Source organism: Taudactylus pleione, unplaced genomic scaffold (genome assembly GCF_031769625.1).
Source record: "Taudactylus pleione unplaced genomic scaffold, aTauple2 ptg001346l, whole genome shotgun sequence".
Lineage (NCBI taxonomy): Eukaryota > Metazoa > Chordata > Amphibia > Anura > Myobatrachidae > Taudactylus > Taudactylus pleione.
Genome location: NW_028285746.1, coordinates 928,634 through 951,770, shown reverse-complemented (window position 1 = coordinate 951,770; position 23,137 = coordinate 928,634). Strand labels below are relative to the sequence as shown.

The window sequence follows — 23,137 nt, the reverse complement described above, 5'->3', positions numbered from 1 at the left end:
TTTCTATACTACGCCTGCAGAATTAACTTACCTAGCATATCATTAAAGTTGTTCACTGAATATTCTGCTATCCTCCTAAAACCTTTCTATAAAAACAAACTGTGTTGTGATCAACACAACAGTCAATAGCTTGGAAGCGGGATTGGTTAAGTAGTGTATCATTTGACAATTATTTTACACTGTACCTTATGTGTGACTACAGGAGCATCTAACAAGTTCAGTGCCACATTTAAGCCAAAAGTACCTGTGTGACACTACCCTGAAGCCCCATTGCACTGACAAATAAATGAAAAACAATCATATTAAACTGTAGTCTTATTATGAAAAAACATATGCGAACATCAAATATTAATATATATATATATATTATTTTTTTAAGACTTGACACCAGCATTAGGGCATAAACACAAGCCTGGATTCCCTTCACTCAAATGAATGTGTAGATCACTAACAAGCTACCACCCAGATGCTGTGGAGCTACATATCCCAGCATGCCCTGCCTCAGTTTCAACATGCCGTAATAGCAAAACTGTGGCAAGGCATACTGAGATGTGTAGTTCCGCAACAGCTTGTTGGATGCCCTTGATGTAGACTCTTCCTACCACTGGCACTCTCTCATACATTCTGTTGTGTTCAGTGCAGCAATGAAACCACACCAACATGAAGGATAATTCTGTGCTATTCTGAGAAGCAGCACATTACCACAGGTAGCTCAGTGCAGAGAATTAAAGGTGGTCTGAAATGAAAACTAATTACTGAACAGCCATAATTGAGCTCCCTGAACGGTTATTTTAAAGCCAAACTGTGATAAACTCATTTATGATTTCTGACAGGCATGTAAATCTGAGATTTAGGCAACTACCAATATGTATTACAGCATCTCTGAATGGAAATACTCCATAGCATTTGTTGCGCAAACATATGCATTTCAAAGAACATTCTCCAAAGAGACCAAACAATGAGAGGTCTATGCAGAGAGAACATGAATGTTCCTACCCAGCAACCAGAGACACACTTGGTCAGAGCGCAGGCATACTTTGTGTGCTTTCTAATTAACGTACTCCCTGACAGATGCGTGTAGGCTGCTTTCTTTCCACTCAGGCCTCCTTACTATCTCCTAGGCGCTTCAAGGTCTACATGTAAATCAGGTAACAAGCTGCTTTTTCTAATACTGCCCTGAATGCAGTAAATTTTCTTGATCTAATAGCAGAAAATTAAATAATGTATGCACAGTTTCATTATGATGTACGTAGAAAAATAAAACACAATGTTCTCTGCTGAAATGACCTTTCCTGACAATACTAAAGATGATGACAAACCTGGGGAGCCGTACTCATGTCTGGGCAGCCTGCAGATCTTAGGCATGACTTCCATCAATGTCTTCACATACTGAAGAATAGTACCTTGACACTAGGAGTAACAGGTATTGTTAGTCAGACACATGCACACATGTATATGTAACATCTGATCATGAAAAACAGTTCAGTCATCCTGTAGCTTGTATTCTTCTTATATACACCCCACACTCCATCTTAGCCACATTACATGACTATGGCTGCAACATATCCTTAATGCTTTTCCAACTGTTTCAGCCCAGTGATGTACAAACAGCAAGCATGACAATTTTTGCTTCTATTTGTCTATTACACAGAAATACTTGCGCCATATATTAGAAGAGAATTTTGAGATTTACATTAAATCCATTTGAGTCCATTGAGGTACAATGGGAACACCTTCGGTATAGTGGTTAATAGGGGAGTGCGGGCACTTTAAATTGTGAACACTTGCGGTAGCTCCTTCCACCCATATTTGGCAGGAGACGTCTAGTTTATGTGCCCAGTATGGGGGCTCTCAAGACTTATAAGCGTTAGTTTATTTTTATTTTATATTTGCCTCAGACCGCAGCTGCGGCCTGGAGCCTTTTTGTGGAGAAGTTCACTTAAGGCTTCATGATCATTCTGATGCATTCAGAGATCCAATAATAAAGAATCCATGAAAAAAATACATCTATTGGCGCATGAAGACTTTAAACCGAACTAGGTAGAAACACCTCAGAATGGACCAATATATGTAAGCAATAGCAGGGCAATTTGCCTAAATACAACAAGATTTAAGGTAACCGTAACAACCAGTCTAAAGCTTTATGAAAGCATGCATTAAATAACGTGTAACGGAAAAGAACTCAAGTTCAAAGGCATAGATCATTGTTTTGCAGAAAGTACTCACCAGGCTTTTAACAACTTTCAGCAATTCCTCCATAACCACTGCAATACCTTGGTATCCTAGTAGACGGCATATCACTTTGAAGTGTGAAGGGCCCACAAAGTTCCTGTAGTAGCTGTAAATACTGTTGTATGCCAGGTTCAAATTCTATGAAGATAAAACAAAAAAAACCCTTTATTGTAAGATCTATATCTAAGGCCACAAACACAGAGGTTATAATCCTGCATAGTATAGAAGGGGACTCCTAGTAGAAAGCCATAACTAGGCTTTATATGCAAAAGGAAAATCTGATTTACTTACTTATAAAGAACCAATATCATTAGCAGAATTGTGCAACAGGTAGAGAATAATGCTGGGTACACACTGACACATATATCGTCTCATCCACTGAAAGGGCGATATATCTGTAGTGCATCGTGGGTGTTTACAGACGATATGTCTAAACGACATCGTTCACAAACAGATCGCATCTGTCCTGCTGCACAGCTGATATCTTGAAGATATATTGGCACATCTGGCTGGTTGTATGGGTGACCCATTGACCGCCCGTACATTGGCTGCAAGGACCAACCTGTCACCGACATCTCAACTGGGCGGGCAAATTTAAATGATGTCGGCACAGACGGATCGGCTGAACGATTGGTAAGAGTATGCATAAACAGGACATATGACAAACATTGCCCTGAATGCTGAAATACTGTATTTCATGCACAATAACATAGCAATATATTCAAATATAAAATATTCTTAATCGTGTAATTTTTGTTTCCAGGAATGTTAACTAAAGCCACAGCAAGCATTATTAATTTCATGCTCCTACTTACGTTTTAAGCAGGAGCATGAAATGGATGAAAAGATTGAAGTGCCGGAGGAGGCCCGAAATACCTTAAAGCCTAGAGGCCCGGCCATGGGTTAATACTGCCCTGCCCAAAGCATGATGTAATTGGATATATCTTTAGAAGAGGAACGCAGAATATTGTAATCCGATTTTAACATTTTAAAGGTTCAAAAGAGTGAAAATTTTAATAAAGCTGACCTAGTGAATGAATCCTCATGCCACACCAGACACTATAGTCATTGAGTTCAAGTCTGAAAATTGGTTGTTGTATCATAACGGAACGTCAAGATCAAAACCAATCCCATCACACAGCCTGAGCACAATGTCCCATACCATAGCAACCTGCCTAATAAGAGCAAAACCCCAGTATCTGTGGTGTGCTATGAGGATCTGCAAGAATGCTAGTTTTAATAAATTACAGGAGTAGGTCTTGAAGCTCATTATTATTTTGATATCAGTTTGCTGTAAAAGAACCATAGACTGTGTACATTTTTGGATAGCAACAGAGATATTCTCTGTTGACCCAAGGTAACACTTTAGTTGAATGATGCCTCACAAGGTATAGAAATATATACAAAACACCAAATAAAATGAGATATTTTGTAATATTTTACTAAGAATAAACTAAAACAATTTAAAATAAAATAAATACAAATATATCAATCTATATAAAGTCACCAGATGGACAATGAACCATAAGATCGCACACATACGGTATATTAGAACTTTTTGGACTTTTAATTCACTCTCCCACATCATTCTATTTATAGCATTATTTAGGCAGCCCCTATCAGAGTCCTGACAATATTACCAAGCTCAATTAGGAACAGTCAGACCCCTATCTTTATCGCAGTTCAAGAGAAAAACACAGAACTTGCAAATTAATAATAGCTTGCATTGAATTCACAACGAAAACTGCATATTTTTTAATTTTCATGTAACCACAAAAATAATGTTAACCTCAGCTGCTATCTATAGCAATATGGATAAATGAGAAAAGTTTGCCTTTAGACCAAGGAATCCTATTCTGCTCATTAATGGCACTGCCTACTGTATGTGGCTACAGCTCTCCTTGGTATTAGTAAAACATGGAAAATGGACTGCACACCCTGAACGTGTGCATGCATAATATATAAATATATATATATATAAAAATATGTATATATATAAATTGGAGGTGCTACCTGTGGAGACAAGTGGTATATACAGAAAAAGAAGGAATACAAGTGCACAACTCCAAATTAACTGATTATATAAAAATACATTTTGCAGTAACCAAGAGGTTTTTGGCATAATCTTGGACAAGGTTATGGGCCTACCCACCACATCCAGGTAACCTCTGTAGGGTAGGTCCCTAACATACTAGGGTTCAAATCCAGAGCTCAGGACACCCCAAACTAGTCCAGCTAAGCCACCCCAAGGCATCGCTATAATAATAAAAGTGAAGTGTAAAGGAAATAGTTAAGAGCAGCCACAGCTGCATATAATGAATAAAAATAAAATAGTTAAATATATATAAAAAAAAACAGACAAGGAAAATGGGTTATAATTTGGTGCCCTGAAGCAGATCAACCAAAGCAATCCAAGGGGACCCACGCAGATCAACCAAAGCAATCCAAGGGGACCCACGCCCCAAAAATGAACCAAAGCTGCACTACACAGTCTAAATATTTGCAGGACTTGCCTATATTGTGCCCCTGACTGGTGTGCATATTACTGCCAGACTCCATGTTAGTAAAACATGACAACACCTCTTACTCTGGTTTGCTAATTCGTCCTGAAGATGTTCAACCATTGTTCCACACAAATTATGTGGCTTTCAACTTTAGTAATTCCGCACATCATCTATGTAGAGACCGTTCTCTTCCTTGAAGCACCATTTTGTAAAACACCGCTCTCCCCCCGTAACAGCAACTTGCCGTTGCAACGGTCACTTTGCCTTACCAGCCAGCTAACCCTGCTCATGTGACATGTGGCTCTTGACCCCTTATTTCCTACTTGCCTATGTCATGTCATGGGTAATGTTAATGAATGGTCTAATAGACTTTTTCATAGAATGATCTGATCTCAATGGTTGCACACATTTATAGACCTCTCAAGTGGCTTCTACTTCAATGTTGTAGAATCAACTGTATTGAATCTAAAGTCTTACATGTGTAATTGCAATAAACTCTTTGAAATGCTTTATTACTGTTCATTTAAACTAATCTAGTATTCCTGGAGACGCTGTAATGGCTTTTAACAAGTTTGAAGTTAGATGAGTGTCATATGTTTTTAAAACTGAATTACTTTACCCTGTAGTAGAACCATACAGGAGAAAAAGATAGTAAAGGTTCAGGGGTGACATGTGGGGTGGTATATTAATGCAAGATGGACAACATCAGCGCACACTAAGATTTTGGCGTTGCAACTAAGTTATAGAGCTCATTATATTATTTCTAAACTGGACTAATTTGCAAAACACAGATTTGCTCTGTCCCGACTTTAATAAATTTTACTAAAGTACTTTGTAGATAGATGGATGGATAAGCATCTGCCATGAAAATATGATTATCAAATGACCTAATGCACATATCAGCATATACATAAGGGAATGAGAGACCATACACTGACAGTACTGTACACACGACGACGACAGTGCGGTTTATATAAACTACTTTACTATGTGACACAGGGTGAGCAGTTAAATGTCCTGGGTTTTCTTTAATTTGTAATGAACTCTTGATGTACCAGATGCTGAGCAGATTAAGCGTGACCCTGTTCTGAAAGAGCTTTGGCAAACTGCTTTGATTGTATTTAATTAAAAATAACTCCAAACAGAACTATCATGTAAAATAAGGATGTCATTTTCCTAGCACAATAAACCTCTAAGTAAATGAGTGGTTCCTTGGTCATCTCACATCTCAAATTCTAGTTCCAGTTGGTGAAAAGAAACATGTATCCAATCCAGGGCTAAGGCCGAGTCACACAACCCAACTAGAGACATCTTACAGTGCAGAATATAATAGAAGTACAGTACTTTGACTTATGTGATATTCTGTTAAGCTGGGTACACACTACACAATATCTTTAACGATTTGGCTGATTCCAAAACATTGGAACGACAAATCGTTAAAAATGTGTAGTGTGTATGCACTTACATCATGTAGTGCGCACTCCCGTGACGTCGTCGGGGCAGGCATAGTGGGCGGTCGGGCACCGGATCGCCCACTGTGCACAGAACGCCCGATATGTAGGCCCGTCGGTGACATCGCTGGTTACACACATAGTTTAGTGTGTACACAGCTTTAGTCTTGACCTGATATTCACAGGCGCCTCTCTCATGGAGAAGAGGGCTTTCTGGGCTAGCAGTATTAAAGGTTCTCATAGTAGGACTTAAAACAGAGGAAATAACATAGCATATACCCAGTTTTCAGTTTTTAATAAATAATAAAGTTTTAATTTTTGACTCAGTCACACATTATTGCCCCAGCGGTAAAAAGTATTTCAGGAATAACTGATCTTAGACTCTTCCGAAGACACTCCAAAAGCTGTGTGTGCGTTGATTACAGCTCAAGATTATAGTTAGAGGGAGCTGTACAAGGGTGGCAAAGGCCTTATTCATAGCATCATGCACAAGACCATAACGGGTGGAGAACTCATTTTGCTTTTTAACCTGATAGGCAATGACATGACTTCCCATTACCAGTCCACTTTGGTGGACACCACCAAGTTGTCCCAATGATACAATTGGTCATTGACAAAATCCAACCATGCATATTAAGAGAGTCTGAAAAGACATTAGAATGAATCCAGTATGAAAGGAAGTGCCAAGGGGCTCCTGGGCATGAGAAGTACAAACGCAAAATTTTAACAGACATAGGGGAGGGGTCGGAAACCAGAATGCTCTGGAAGGACGGACCAGAGAAATAAATTATCTGATATTAGCAAGTAGTCATCTCTGAAAAAAAAGTCTTTATTAACTCTGGAGTGAGGGGAGAGATTATAAGTGGTTTTCAAAAGGTGGATACTCTTGATTACAGCCAGGGCACTTCTCCTTGCTCACTGTCTCTCTCCTCTGTATCACCCCTATCTTTCTTCCCCTCCCCCTTTAGATTGTATGCTCTCATGAGCAGGGCCCTCATCACTCATGTGCTTCTCCTTTCCCTTGCTTACACTATCTTATACTCCCTACAACTGCACCTAACCTTAGGTTGCTTGTGCCCTGCCCATTATTTGAGTGTTACGATCACGGATGCAGCAATGTTTATAAACCATGAGCCAAATGTAATAGGGTGAGAGTTTAGCTGTAAACATCTGAAAGAGTTAAAATCGTGAGTTTTTTTGAGTCTAAAAACATGGGAGTTACTGCTAAACTCTCACTCTATTACATTTGGCCCCATGTCCTTTTCCTGCAGTGTTCTATTTTGTAAGTCACGGCTTTCTTATTTTGCTCATTTGTAAGGGGCTGTGGAACCCTTGTGGCGCCATAAAATTTAGGATGATAATAATAATGTGATGCTACCAGACCACTGACCTCCAATGTCCGTCGGACCCTCCACCTGTTCTTGTGCATGCGTCAATGAACTGGGGTCTATGTATGTTTTCTCTTGGTCAGTCTCTTGCACTGATTGTGAATCATGCAGAGGACCTGGTGATGTCTCACTGCATTGGATGACCATACTTGACACAGGTTTGATAGTGGGGGATATGCACTAAGCCTTGGAGAGAGATAATTTGCCAACCAATCAGCTCCTAATATTTTAAACACAGCCTGTAACATGACATGTTAGGAGCCAATTGGTTGGTACTTTATCACTCAAGGCTTAGTGCATCTCCCCCCAAAAAATACATTGAATATTGAAGAAAAATAAACTGAATTTAAATGGAAAATGCACTCTCCTTATTGTCCTAAAAATGACGTTCTCAGCATAATTTAGGCAAATAGTCATTTCAAGTATACAGATATGCCTACATTAATTTTCATTAATTTAACCTGTGAACACACAAAAACAAAATGCAGACTTGTGCCAATTGCTTTCCTCTGCTACTGGGGAACAAAGACACTGCTGCTCTACAATCAAGTACCACAGCAAAAAGGGGATGACATTTGTCTCTGGTCAAGCAGAAAAATAATTACATATTGGAGAACAAACCACAGAAAGGCATCCTATGAATTCTGAGAATTACAGCGCCTGTACTAGTGACCTCCCCTACAACAAATATCAGTGCTATACTAATGACAGCTAGTTCCTCTCTGTCTGCTAATGATCTCAAAGAGAAGGGGGAAGTACCAGAGTCCAGTGCTCTCCCTAAAGGAGAGGACATAAGGCAGTGAAGAGAGGGGCTGAAGAGGGGGAGGGTAAGAGAAAAAAAAAATCATCTTTTTATGTCTTTTAAAAACCAAGGCAACCGAGCACTTGGGGAATATGCGCTCACATGTGAATTCATGCAGGAAAGACAAAGGAGTCGTTTCACCAATGTCCCTGGAGAACGGAAACACAAGTGACGGGCAGAGAGAGCTGGCAGAGTGAGGAATGCAGGAACCGATAAGCCACAGGTGCAAATCACATCCAATTTATTACAGTGTAATCAGAGTTCTTCATTCAGCAGAAGTCCAGGTCACTCCTACCAACACGGCTGAGGTAGGCTACTACTTTTAAACTTGGCTTTGAAAATAATTTTGCATTATGCAAAATAGATAATTTTTTTTTTCAATATAGTACATGCTTTGTCAGCTTATATTTTTTGATATAGGCAGAAATAAATTATATTTTATTTATAATATATATATATATATATATATATATATATATATATATATATATATACATACATACACACACACATATACGTACTATAACCTCGTGATCATCTAAGAGTAAGGACGCGGAGTTAGTAATGGAAAATGCAAGCCTGCCAGGCATTGTGCATATGTACAGTAGTACAGTATTTGGAATTAATGCCTTATACAAGTATGCAGTCACCAATACTCAGACCATTTGGACCATCTGGTCTTTGTGACACAATATCTACGTAGTTTAGACCAGTGTAATTTACAGAGCACCTTTTTATCTAAATATTATGGATACAGCCATTTAATATACCCAGAAATAATAATGGTGTAAATATAACTATATTAGGTTCTTGAAAGCTCAAGGTATGAACAAACTACTAGTCATTACAAAGCATATGTATATACAGTATTTATTGTATACACTCTATAACTATTTGTTAGAGACAGAATACGGATTATAAAGCCCTCCAACTCAGCCTTAGTGTGCGTAGTGCAGCTGTCTCATACATAACTTTGGCTGTAGCCGAAGAATTTAGATTCTATGGAGAACGCGTATAAGCATACTGTAGAGCTCAAATATAGTAACTAATATCTATTTATGTTACATTGAAATCAAATTCATATATGGTTAACTGGGCAATTGAAATAATTTTGGCCGATTGATTTTCCAGTGCCCAGCGTTGCACTCTAGTACTATGATGGAATGTAAGCACTCGTGAGCAGAGCCCTCTTCCTCCCCTACTTATACTATCATTTGCCTTCTGCCACCCTACTGCTTCTTTGAGTGTTATGACTGCAGATGCTGCAATGTTTATAAACCATGTACGACCATCTTGTACTGCAAGTCACTGTTTTCTTGTTCTGCTCATTGTTTATATGCTTTTTAAGGCACTACGGAACCCTTGTGGCGCCATATAAATAAAGGATGATAATAATGGTAAAGGTGAAATATATGAGAACAGACTGATAATCTAATATTAATGTGCTATATTCACCTAACCGCATGCATGACCTAACCTAAGGACAACACTCAGGCTATGTACAGATGTGTCCACATACATCTATCCTCCGTGCACTATGAGTCGCATTACACAACGCGTGAGCGCCTCGCAACACTGTAGCGCAAAGCGTCTTCTCGAGCAACTTTTTCCCTTACAGTGCGTCTTATTCGCAAAACGATGCAAATTGGACACACAAGCAGCTTCTGCTGATTAAACGGATAAGCACCATGACTATATTCTAAGTACGGCTTGTAAGATATAAGTGCGGTTATATCTGCATGTGAAATGCTATGTTACAGTGTCAGCGTCTGTGACACTAACATAACATTTCACATGCAGATACAGCCGCACATAGAACATACATGTGCCACATATTTTAATGTGTGCCCTATATGAATCACTTTGCAAATAAGACGCACTAAGGGAAATAGCGCAAGGAGGCTAGATGTATGTAGACATCTGTACATACTAGGTTTGCAATGTGTTAAATGAATGGTATCATGTAAAAGCTCTTATAAACTCACTGTGGCTTAACATGCATCAAGCCAAGCACTAGTGAGAAGGTATAGTTAGGTTCTCCTTAGCTGCATCTAACCGCACTAATGATTTGCTCCTATTGAGATGGATGTCATTTTGAACTGAGCATCAGACTCACTGAAATGGAACAACGAGGTTAAAATAACACCGCAGCACAATGCCATGCACGTTCAATAGCGCTATGTGGATTCTTATATATACAATGATTTTTATTTTTCCATTTGTTTACATGCCCATAACCTGCATTACAAATGCACATTAAATGCATAATTTCAACACTGATGGGTATGTAGCAAAAAGATGGCCTTAATACCCCCAAAAATAGTATTACCATATGAAACAGTACTTTGCACATGCTACTAGTTTTACTTCACTATGACATACGTTATAAATAATAAATGTTCTCATTTACAGGCTCTATCTTCCCCCTCTGGATTTTACCTCCATGGGGTACATTTACTAAAGGTCAATTTAGATTGACTTAAAATAGTTTTAAATCGATAAACATCGATGGGTTTTCCGAACGCAAAATCCACATATTTATCATCTGTAGGGTTTCAACTTCAACTGAAATTGATCTAAATTGACCTTTATTAAATTTACTCCCTAGACTTATTCTCATTCCAAAGCTCTCTCTGTTTGTATGCATATCTTTCTCCACTGACTCCTAAAAAAAAGTCTGTTTCTCTTAACATATGAGAACACTGATCTTATATATTATTTGCTCATATTTTTGAGATACATTCATTTGTATTCCTAATACTCAGAGGTGTGCATGTTATTTTCAAGCTAAAATCTAAAAAAATCTTATTGGCAAATTTACTCAAATATGAAATTTTACGTTTAAATGATACAAAATTAAAATACAATACACGCAGAATGTATAGAATGTGCTCGATGTCCCTAATTTCCAGATCTTCAGGATTTGTCCACAAAATGTTTTCTGTTTATTTCAAATGTATTATAATACGATGATTAGAATTTCACATTGGGTAGGTGCAATGTGCTATTGTTTGTAAATTGCAAAGGAATTATGAAGATGATCATGATAAGTGGTCGGCCGGTGACGTAGGCTGTGTGTAGTGCTCTCAATCTGAATATAGTGTACCAGAATTATACTGAGCACTTATAATTATAAGAACATTATATTTTAAATACAATGTTACATTGCTGCTGATCATCAATAGAGACTGCCAAATAGGACAAAATACATGAACAGTGTAGATGTTACGGAGATATGAAAATAAAAATCGTTAAAGCAAAAGCTCCACAGTATATGCGGGGCACCTGGAATTGCTGAGGTGAATAAAAAAAAAACACGAACTCTTGGAGCAGTCATAATAAATTATTTTTTATGTTCTAGCTTCTAAAATGTGTTCCTGAAAAAAGAAAAGAAAAATACCAGTCTGTTTGCTTAATCGCCAGTTAACTACTGCTGTTATCTTATAATATATTAATATTTTCTTCAGTAATCACATTGAAGCAGCAACTATACATCAAGAACATTAGTGTAATCAGAAACAATATAAAGTAGATTATCCACTTATGAATTGAAGCTCTCTACTTGTGTACATTTTGAAAACAAAGATTTTTTTTTTAAAGTAGCTATTTTTTCCAATGTTTGTTTCATGGAAAACGACATCAATAAAATGTTTATTTCTGTGTATACTTTTAATTATGGTATATAAAATATGAACTTGATATGTTATTTTTGTCTCCGTTTTACCGATGTGTAATCACTGCATGTACATATCCACTGTAACGCTAAAAGAACTGTGTAAAGCACCCATGTCTCACCCAGTAATGTATTTTGTAACACTCATATAATTAGCTTCTGGCCATGAGTTGATGCAGAGTTGTCTGTTGGGACTTATCATGCACGGCATAGTGGCAGCGCCCATTATAACAGGGACTTAATATACGCAACATTTAAAAATGGCAGAAGTAATATGTGTAAGCCTGTTGCATCCATGACCCGTCTGCAGTTTGTAATAGCTGTGGCCAGGAGCACAGTCCCTGCATGTGTCAGTTAAAGTGTCGCCTCAATGTTCATCGCTTAGTGAACTCAAGTGTGGCACTGAAATGTTTTGATAGATGTACCCTTACCCGGGCACACCTAGGCTAAAAACAACTATTTAGTAATAATGCACTGTATTTGCAGTGTACTGAAAACAGGTATAAAATAGTGAAAAGCTTATGGAATGACCACTGAATAAATGATTCAAGTTTAGCAACACATAATGACCATTATAGAAAATAAATCCATGCTTTCCTCAGCGTTAAAAAGAAATGTGAATACAAACAGCTTAATAATAGTCTGAATCCCTAATTTCAGCATTTGCTTATTTTGTTTTTCTATTACAGTGACTGCCTGGAGTTAAAGCTACTCTACGTATTTCACCTCATCTAAACATATTCCAGGAAACCAAAATGGTGATCTCTGTCCAGAACATTACAGCTAATACAGCTATGGTTATCTGGCCATCAATCTCTAGCTGTGCTGACAGCTTCTACAGTATAATGTACCAGTCCAACTGGAATACAATGCTATCTGGGTACTCCAGGAAGAACTTCCAGAAGGAAGAGAGAATTCCTGGCAGCCGGACATTCTTCACCATTGAAAACCTCACCCCTCTCACAACATACATTCTGTGTGTGACCTGTCAGTCTGCCAACCCCTCCAGTGACCAATGCAAAATCTTCCATACTTTGGGCCAAGACCCATCGTCAGCCAACAGCAAGAAAAAAGATCTGGCTCTAGGCATCTGGCTCACCAGCAGCATCATTCTTCTCATTATAGCCTGCATCCTGCTCTATGGCTGCTTACATATATGGTGGCGGAAACGTCAAGAGCGCGCCAGGGCACAAAATGCAGAGAGCAATGATGGTGACAAGAGGGAGGCCTGGGCAAAAAAGGAAGAGCCAGTGGAAGAATACGGGAAGCCAGGCTCACTAGTAAGTGCAGAGAGCAAGAGGGACAGCACTTGCACAGATGGCAACCCACTAGGCACCATTATTAAAGACCCGTTAACTACTGATGAAACCAACAGCATCAACTGCATTGACCAAGAGGCGGCAGCCATGCACCCAATTGCGGTGAACTAACAGCAACCAATTTTAAATCGGTCACTCAGCAAGTAGTATTACCAGTGCGCATACAATGATCACTTAGTAGCATCCTGTACCGTACACTTAGTGCAAGAAACACACAATGATATATCTACATCCTCTGGACTAAAAAGGCTGCTTAGCTCAATTATGTTCAAGTATTAATTTGATACCGCTCTTTTAAGAAATGGATGTATACATTTTTTTAAGGATTACATTTGGGATCAAGGGCTCATAAAAGACTCAATTACTGGGAAATAGTGTGGCATTTCAGCGTAATTAACCTTAGATATCAATCAGGCCCATCTATCTCAAAATGGTGGTAACTCAGGTCTTTCCATGGCTCATCGCATTTTTTTTGCTCTTTAATAAAAGAAACCCTTAGCACAGAAGAAACATGCACATGTGTCTACAACAGCATATAGACAGTAGTGGTCAGGAGTGTTCATTTACTGTACATAAGGTTGGCAGTAAGACACATTTTCATTGCTTAATAACTATATGTTATATCTCATTGGAAAGGTAAAAAACGTGTGCCAAGAATAGCAACAGTATCACCATATGAAACAAGAATAAAGCAGCATATCTGAACTATTCTATTCACAAAGCCAATCAGATTTATTACATTTTTCATTTAATTTAATGGCTAAGGACTCCCCTACATTGAAAGCATTACAGTTTTGGTGGCAAGCAGACTCACAATATCAGAGATTGCATTTATCTATATAGCAATTATTTTGCAAGTGATATAAAGAAATATTGTACTTATCTGACCATAACCATTGTAACATAATATGGATTTAAGTGAATTATAAATAGATTTCTAAATTATTACCTTTCTTTGTTTTGCTATGTGTATTTTGCCTACTTAATTTGTTATCTAGAGCATTTTTTTTACATTACATAGAAAATTAAGTTGGTTGGAAAACATTGTTGTGCATTTATGTGAGTGTGGGGTGGGGGTGGATGAATGGCTTAATAACCACAATTTATATACAGCAGACTGGAAGCCCTGAAGTGCTCAGATAGTAGCTGCTTTCAAATTATAAACTGACATCACAGATCCATAAGGGCAATGGTGCTATAACACAGCGTTTGAAGATTAAACACGTACCAAAGTCAGGCACCACATAATGGGCCATTTTGAGGACAAATCGGTAAATAAAAGTAGTTGCAGTAGTATATCAAGTCTAAATGACAATATAGGCATTAGACAAACTTATTAGTTTAATACAAAAGTTTATTGTAGCTAAACTTCTTAAACTGTCACCTCCATTCAAGACCCGTTAAAACCCCAAAAGAAGCTATGACCATGAAAGAAAAATTATATTTAGTGTTATCATGACAATCCACTGCAACTTTGCTAAAAATGTTAATGACTCATTTCTCAGTGCATTACAGACAACTTAAAACTATTCTTAGTCTCCTAAAATGGGGTTTTGGTTCCTACATGATAAATTATTTTCTCTGAATTCCATGGAGGACACTGTAGATACACTGGGTTTAGGTGGTGTTGGAGGAGTCTGGGCACTAAATAGTTAAGGATTTACAGTACAGGCTTCACCTCCCCTATACCTCACCCTCTGCCCTGGACAGCAAGTTATTACTAGCAAAGCCGAAAGGACAGAACTTCCCAGTTTCTCTTATCGTTAGGGGACACTGGAGATACACTGGGACGTCCCAAAGCAGTCTCCCAAGGGAGGAAACATTCCTGTGCTGTGTGTAGAACCCTTCACACAAAGCTAGAGTCTCTAGAGTGAGCGTGTCAAATCTGTAGAATTGAACTAAAGTGCACGCAGAGGAGCATTAGCAGCCCTGCAATGCTGCTCTACCGAGGCACCACGTCGAGCTGCCCAAGTGGTTCCAAATGACTGGGTCATGTGGGCTGTCCCCAAGTTCCGAACAGGCTTGCTTGCTAAGGTGTAGGCCTGTTGAATTACCATTTTAATCAATCTGGCAATAGTCTGCTTGGAAGCAGGCTAACCACGCTTGTTGATATCACAGTACAAACAGATTCTGGGTGTCAGAAATCTATGATCTGCTCTATGTAAGCACATAGAGCCTGCACTACATCCAAACAACAGAGAAGGAGGATCCTGCAGATTCTTCACCAGAAGAGAAGGTATAACAATCTCCTGGTTGATATGGAACAAAGAGGCAACCTACATAAGAAAAATTTATTCGGGTTCACAGGACCGCCCTGTCATTCTGAAAAATCAGAAAGGGCTACCTGTGAGACAAGGCACTCAAGTCAGACACCCTATTGCAGAGGAGATAGCTAGGAGAAACACTGTCTTCCACGTAAGCCACCTGAGGTCCACAGAGTTCCAAGGGCTCAAAGGGTCGCTCTGAAAAGTCTGTACGACCAGAACCAGGTCCCAAGGGGCAATCAGGGAAATAAAGTGGGTTTGGATGTGGAGCACCCCCTGGAGGAAAGTCTGTACCAAAGGAGTGATTGCAATCTTCTGCTGAAAGTAGACAGAGGGCAGAGACTTATACCTTGGGGGAAGAGAGACGGAGACCCAAATCCAACCCCTCCTGGAGAAACGACAGGAGCCTGGAGTGGTGGAAAACACCCAGAGCCAGCTTTCTGATGACAAACCAGGAAAAGTAGGCCCACCACACTTGGTGATATGCCTTAGCAGAAACCGGTCTCCTGACGTGAAGCAACGTTGGAAAAAAAACTGGTCTTTAGAAGGGCTGTCTTAACAGCCACCCCGTCAAAGCCAGACTAGGGAGACCCAGATATATGAACAGAACCTGAGTGAAAAGTTTTGGCCTGAGGGGAAAAGATAAAGGCAGAGCCACGAATATACATCTGAGATCCACATATTAGGCACTGCTTTGCCAATGTGGAGCCACCAGGATGACTGAAACCCCCTCTTGCTTCAGATTTCGGTGGACCTGAGGCAGCAGAGACACAGATGAGAAGAAATATCAGAACAAACATTTATGGAAGACACACCAGCAGGGCTCCCGGATACCTTGTATTGGAGCAGTATCAGTCCAGCTTACAACTGTGGCGGGAGACCACCACTACTATGGAAGGATGGCCTCAGCAGTTAACCAACTGTTGGAGCAAAGAAGGGACCACTCCCCCGTGGAACGTCCTCACGGCAGAGTTAGTCCGCCTCCCAATTGTTGACCCCGGGGGTATAAACAGCGACAGAGCTGGGAAGAATCTTTTTGGCCATCTGAGAATCCTGCTGACCTCTCTATCTCCCGAGGGCTTCTTGTATCACAATAATGATTTATATATGCAACCACATTCGTGTTGTTGGATTGGACTTTGACTGGTCGGCCCTGTAGACTGCCCTGAGTTCAAGGATGTTGATGGAAAGTAGAGGCTCCTGCACTGTTTATCGACCCTGGAACATAGAATTGAGAGCACCCATGCACCATCCCCTCAGACTTGCGTCATTTGTAAGTAGCGTCTAGGCCTAAATCAGGAAGGTGCACTACCTGTCTAATTGGGAGGGCTGTGGCCACCATAGTAGGGGGTGACGCACTTCTTAAGACAATAGGCTTGGGACAGAATCGGGGAGTGGGACCTGTTCCACTTGGAGAGGAGCTCCACCTGGAAAGTCCTGGAGTAAAACTGTTTGCCCAGAATTTTAATGCAAAATGAGACCAATACTTCATGCATCTTTAGGAGCAATCTTATCATGGTGGTGAAGAAACCAGTTCTTTTTCTGTGGAGGTGGCACTGAGGTAATGATATCAGAGGCCAGAGGAGCCCTGATGGGACTCCTGTGAAGCCCCGGCTTTGACCTGGTCAAGAGGAACTACTGCATTGAAGAAATTGGCTGGCGGGACTAATACTGTGTAGGTCCCCATTGTGCCAATAAAACATCTCTGACCCATCGAGGCATGGACTCCACAAGACCACTAAAGGTGTGCTTTGGTATCTAGCACCAAGACATTAGCAGCAGATCCTTTAAGTCCTGTAAGTTGCGAGGTGGGGCCTCCATGGTTAGACCTTGTTTTTCCAGCTCATCCCACAGTTGCTAGTTTAGATTGAGATCTGGAAAATTTGGAAGTCAAGTCAACACCTTAATCTTGTTGTTATGTTCAAAACATTCCTGAACAATTTTTGCAGTGTGGTAGGAGGAATTATCCTGCTGAAAGAGGCCACTGCCATCAGGGAATACAGTTGCCATGAAAGGGTGTACATGGTCTGCAACAATGTTAGGTAGGTGGCACGTGTCAAAGTAACATCCACATGAATGTCAAGACCCAAGGTTATCCAGCATATCATTGACCAGTGCATCACACTGCTTATGCTGACTTGCCTTCTTCCCATAGTGCATCCTGGTGCCATCTCTTCCCCAAGTAAATGAGGCACATGCACCCGACCGTCCACATGATTTAAAAAATAAAATAAAAAAATACTTGATTCATCAGACCAGGCCACCTTTTTTCATTGCTCTATGGTGCAGTTCTGACATTCATGTGCCCATTGTAGACACTTACAGCAGTGGACAGGGGTCAGCATAGGTACTCTGACTGGTCTGCAGCTATGCAGCAGGCTGTGATGCACTGTGTGTTCTGACGCCATTCTAACATAGCCAGCATTAACTTTTGCAGTAATTTGTACTACGGTAACACTGTCACATCGGACCAGACAAGCTAGCCTTTCCTCCCCACGTGCATCAATGATTCTTGGGTGCAGTTTCACTGGTGTGCTTCCTTGGACCACTTTGGTAGGTGCTAACCACTGCATACCGGGAACACTCCACAAGACCTGCCGTTTTGTAAATGCTCAGACCCAGTCATCTAGCCTTCACAATTTGGCCCTTGTCAAAGTCGCTCAGATACTTATGATTGCCCATTGTTACTGCTTCCAAAACATCAACTTCACGAAATGACTGCTCACTTGCTGCCTAATACCTAATATATCCTACCCCTTGACAGGTGCCATTGTAACGAGAATATATATATATTTATTAAAAAAACGCAGATAGACGCAATGCCTGGCAGCACTCAAGGGACTTTGGGCTGATGTGACAGCATTTAAGTGCCACCACACTTTTGCTTCTACCTGTACATTATTCATTGTGGTATGTGTATGTAATTATATATCCAGTGCCCTCCGCAACAGGGTAAATACAAAGCATAGATGGCGGCTGCACTCGTCAATAATAGTATCAAAGAAGGGTCAAAGACCGGTTATAGTCATTGAAACGCTGAATTACTATAACCGGTCTTTGATATATATATATCTCTGTCCATCTCAACTGGACTGTCAATAATAAATACATACTGTATAGTGTTCACTTTGGGGTTATAATACTTATATGTTGTAAAACAGAAAAGTTAAGCGGAGGGTTACATTAGATCAATGATTCCCTTCTTCACAGGTGTTTAAGAACTACAGTTACCAGGATCGGTACAAACTAAGCATGTTCTACTAGAGAAATACTGTAAGCACTGTTCACCCTGTTCCTTCACTTTCACTCTTCATCAGAGTGCTGTGTTACCTGCAGCCACAGTAGTGATGCGATTTACGGTCCCTCCTCTGTAATTCCAGTTGCAGAGGATATAAATTGGGTTCCAGTTTAAGAGGTGGACAGGGTATACAGCTACATTCATTTTAACATGCACCCTGACTTCTGTAGTATTTACGCAATAGAGCGACTAATGATCTTGCAGGGTGCTCTGAAAAAAAGTGTGTGTGTGTATATGTATACATATATATATATATATATATATATATATATATATACACACACACACACATATACACACACACACACATATATATATATATACACACATATACACAAATATTTATATTGTCCTGATGAAAATTCTGATTGTGGAATTGAAACGTTGATAAAGACTTGCGGAGTTTCCGTGTCATTTTTCCAGTTAACCACTTGAGTGCCGCCTGCCATCATTACCTTTAATCTATATGAAAATTAGGAAGGCACCGGAATCTTATTGTATTTTGGTAGTAGTGCCGAGAACCCTGGACTAGTGTGTGTGTGTGTGTGTGTGCGTATATATATATATATATATATATATATATATATACATACATACATACATACACACACATACACATATATATTCATACATAACATATACACACACACACACAGGGATGTGCCAATGTGCTGGAGGCAAAGAAAAGACATGAGGATCAGAAAGTAAATCTTCATGTCACCGTAAATGTATTCCATTAACTCTCTATTCGGCCTTTCTTTATTATCACATCAGTTCAGCAGTTTTTTTCCAATTCCAAAGTATACGATTTAACTTCAAAATTACAGTAAAAATAAAGGGATGCAGACATTTTCTAAGTACTAAATTATTTTTAAATTTCATGTGCTGAAGATGTTTTTTCATTAATGAGTTAACAGAGATCAGGAGTTATTTTATACATTGAAAGCTTTATGGAGGAATAGCTCATGCTAAGACTTGCATTTACTAATGCAGTAACGCATGTTAAAAATATCAGCGACAAAACACGTCAAATGCAAACACATTTCTTATGCTTCTGTTAATTTGCAGCAGTGCTTGCTCACTTTTTGGATGGAGTTGGGGAGGGCATAATGGAGTACACTGCACTGATAAATACTAGTGAAACAACCCTATATAACCCATGGAATGGAGCAAGAAGTGCTCAAATAAGAATGCTTGTGGGTAAATGGTCATTGGAAACAATTAATTCCAATACCAGAGATATTTTCATGTACAGGATTAAGATTAAAAGCATTAGTATATGCATGTATAATAGAACTAGTGGGTATAGACGTTCTAGGAGTTATGAGTCTTTGATTATAATATACATGCATGGAATGGGATTGTATTGCCGGCGGTTCAAATCCCGACAGCTGTTGGCCAAAGGGAGGAAATCCCGACAGCGGAGGTAAGTACTGCTAACCCTCCCCTCTCTCCCCCCTCCAATCCTCCTTTAGGGGTGCCTAACCTCCCCCCTAGTGCCTAACCCTAACCTCCCCCCGTTCAGGCCTAAACCTAACCCCCCCTCCCGCACCCCAAACCTAACCATCCTGGTGGGGTGCCTAAACCCTAATCCCCCTTCCCCTAGCCTAACCCTCCTCAGGGGGTGCCTAACCCTATGTCCTCCCAGGGTGCCCTAAACCTAACCTTCCCCCCACCACCCCCACGGCTAGGACAGGTGCCTGTACTTACCTCGTTCGGGCCCGCGTCGTTCTGCATTCCGGCATCGGGATTGTGACAGGCATCGGTATCTTGACGCCTATCATAAATTCCTAGCCGGCATCAGGATTGTGACCAGCGGTCGCACCCATGAGCTTCAGCTCTACCTTTGCAGGGCTTCATTGAATAGGACTGCAAAGATAATATGGTCACCCCAAAGCAACAGAGATCCCATTAAAACACCTTATTGACCGATGCATTCAAATTAACATTTAGTTGCATTTGTTTTTTACGTACATTCCTGAAACAAATTATTAATTTTGTTTTAAAAATGTGGTGGAGTGAACAGGCCAAACTTTAGAAACAGCTGTCTATTCTCATTCCAAACTATAAACTGCAAAATGATAATAACCTGGATGCAGAACATCTCATGTACACTTTTCTAGAAAGAAATGTACTTACTTTAGAGCCAAACAAATACTGCGGTTGGGCATTGGGTTGCTTATCACGTTGAAATTCTTGAGAAAAGGGCAGAACTGTACGAACAAACCTGGAGAAATATGAAGGAGTACATTAGTGACCTATGTTATACTGCTTACAGAGGAACCTCAGTTTCAAAAACTATTCACTGCAATTCTTAATGCTACATAATGGATGGAGTTTTATGCATTTGAAAGACTGACCTTTCAGTGAAGTTAAGGGTATAGGTTAGTAATTATATATCAAAGCCTGCATTTACAACAGCATCACTCCAATAGGCTAGAAAGATTTCGGCTCTTGTACTGGGCAATGTTAGGTTATAAATTACAAAAGTTATGGGTTTTTTTCCCTCGTGACCTTTTCATGGTGAGAATACTAGCCATGCAATGTATACGATAAACAAAATTTTTTTAACTGCATAATTCCCTGGAGTGTTAGCTGTAACTCTGCAGATAAAAAAAAAAGTAGAAAAAACGATACTTCATTGTAATGCAATTCACAGAAACAATTAACTTGGCAACAAGTGATGGCACATTGAATTAAAAATTACATACCACCATAGGATTCAGTTTCTGGCTCCATGTTTGTAAAATAAGAAAATTAATTTACAACATATAGTACCTGTAGGTAGAACCGTTGTAGCAGTAGTTAGGGAGAAAATCATAGTTGAGCTCCCAGAAAACATGAAGAGTGATCCTGCCATACGGAGCAGAAACATTATGGTTGGCTTCCCTGAACATGGCATCAAAGCTGTCCAAGGTCAGATATTTGCCCAGCAACTTGTGAGTTAATCTGTTTATTTCAATAAGACCCTCTAGCTCCTATAGGGGGGAAATAAAAGACAGTTAATGTCTGGCCAAGCATCTTATGCGAAGCTACAGTACATTGATACTACATGAATGTTTAAAAACAGAGAGGGCCATAAAAAACATTGAAACTTTTGGGATTTTACATTGAAAGGGTTATGAATAGAGCATCAAACTAGTGAAGTTGTATTAAAGTGGTAATTTAACTTCAGACAACCCTGCCTCTTTAATATAGAATTGAAGGAAAAATGGCATGGGAAAACTTTACAGGAATAATTGATGTACAGTCATTATCTCCTTTTTGTAACCAATTGTGTAAACGTAAGAAAAATTAGATATGGCACAGGTTCTCAAACTCGGTCTTCAGGACCCCAAACAGTGCATGTTTTTCAGGTTTCATCATAGAATAAGTCAAATAATTAGCTCCACCTGTGGACATTGTAAAATGTGTCAGGGAGTAATGAATGCACCTGTGCACCTGCTGGGTGACCTGGAAAACGTGAACTGTGTGGGGCCTGAGGACAGAGTTTGAGAACCACTGAGATATGGGATAGACTAACACACAGGTTCTCAAACTCGTTCCTCAGGACCCCAAACAGTGCATGTTTTGCAGGTCTCCTCACATAATTACAAGTGAAATAATTAGCTGCACCAGTAGATCTTTTAAAATGTGTCAGTGAGTAATGAATACACCTGTGCACCTGCTGGGTGACCTGCAAAAAGTGAACTGTGTGGGGTCCTGAGGACCGAGTTTGAGAACCACTTTACTAACAGATCTACATATTTGTCATCGATCAATAATTTATCTGGTTAATTCCTCAGTCTCAAACCATAACAATGTACCATAGAATGAAGGAGAAAGACGACTTTGTGGGGAGTCTTGAAAAGCGAAATTGTGAAGTATATAAAATGTAATAATTGAAAATACTTACAATTAAGCTAAGCATAGACAATAGTAACATTAGTGGCTATTCTTGGATTTAAAAGTAGTATTTTGTAGCATTATAGCTGTAAAGATAAAATGTGTACATATACTTAAAAGATCATAAATAATTACTGTAATAATATTAAAGAATTTCTTGCATCAACAATTGAAAAAGTAATGCCAGCTGGAGTCTTTTATACAGGGATAATTACTCTATATATACGTCCCACCATTGTGCAATCTATGCACTAATATAATGGACCTTGTACAAGGTGGGTCACCTCAGTCTCTCAACTGTCCCCCTCTCTGCTGTGACCG

General features: G+C 39.6%; 2 protein-coding genes across 5 annotated transcripts in view; one reads left to right on the top strand and one right to left on the bottom strand.

The window, feature by feature from the left end:
- The window catches only part of LOC148443038 (cytoplasmic FMR1-interacting protein 1), a 116,256-nt gene that overhangs the window by 10,586 nt on the left and 82,533 nt on the right, over positions 1 to 23,137 (bottom strand). For all 4 annotated transcript variants that reach the window (XM_088463344.1, XM_088463345.1, XM_088463342.1 and 1 more), the window contains 4 exons: positions 21,710 to 21,909; positions 21,071 to 21,158; positions 2,227 to 2,370; positions 1,320 to 1,410 (listed from right to left, as the gene is read on the bottom strand). In XM_088463344.1, the coding sequence (XP_088319470.1) occupies positions 1,320 to 1,410; positions 2,227 to 2,370; positions 21,071 to 21,158; positions 21,710 to 21,909 (523 nt within the window). The remainder of the gene's footprint in view (positions 1 to 1,319; positions 1,411 to 2,226; positions 2,371 to 21,070; positions 21,159 to 21,709; positions 21,910 to 23,137) is intronic.
- FNDC9 (fibronectin type III domain containing 9) lies at positions 8,307 to 14,273 on the top strand. The gene is made up of 2 exons (XM_088463339.1): positions 8,307 to 8,685; positions 12,740 to 14,273. The coding sequence occupies exon 2, from the start codon at positions 12,806 to 12,808 to the stop codon at positions 13,478 to 13,480; it is 675 nt and encodes a 224-aa protein (XP_088319465.1). The 5' UTR covers positions 8,307 to 8,685; positions 12,740 to 12,805; the 3' UTR covers positions 13,481 to 14,273.

Excerpts from the sequence above, each read along its gene's own strand:
- FNDC9 (XM_088463339.1), top strand. The coding sequence starts at position 12,806 with ATGGTGATCTCTGTCCAGAACATTACAGCTAATACAGCTATGGTTATC.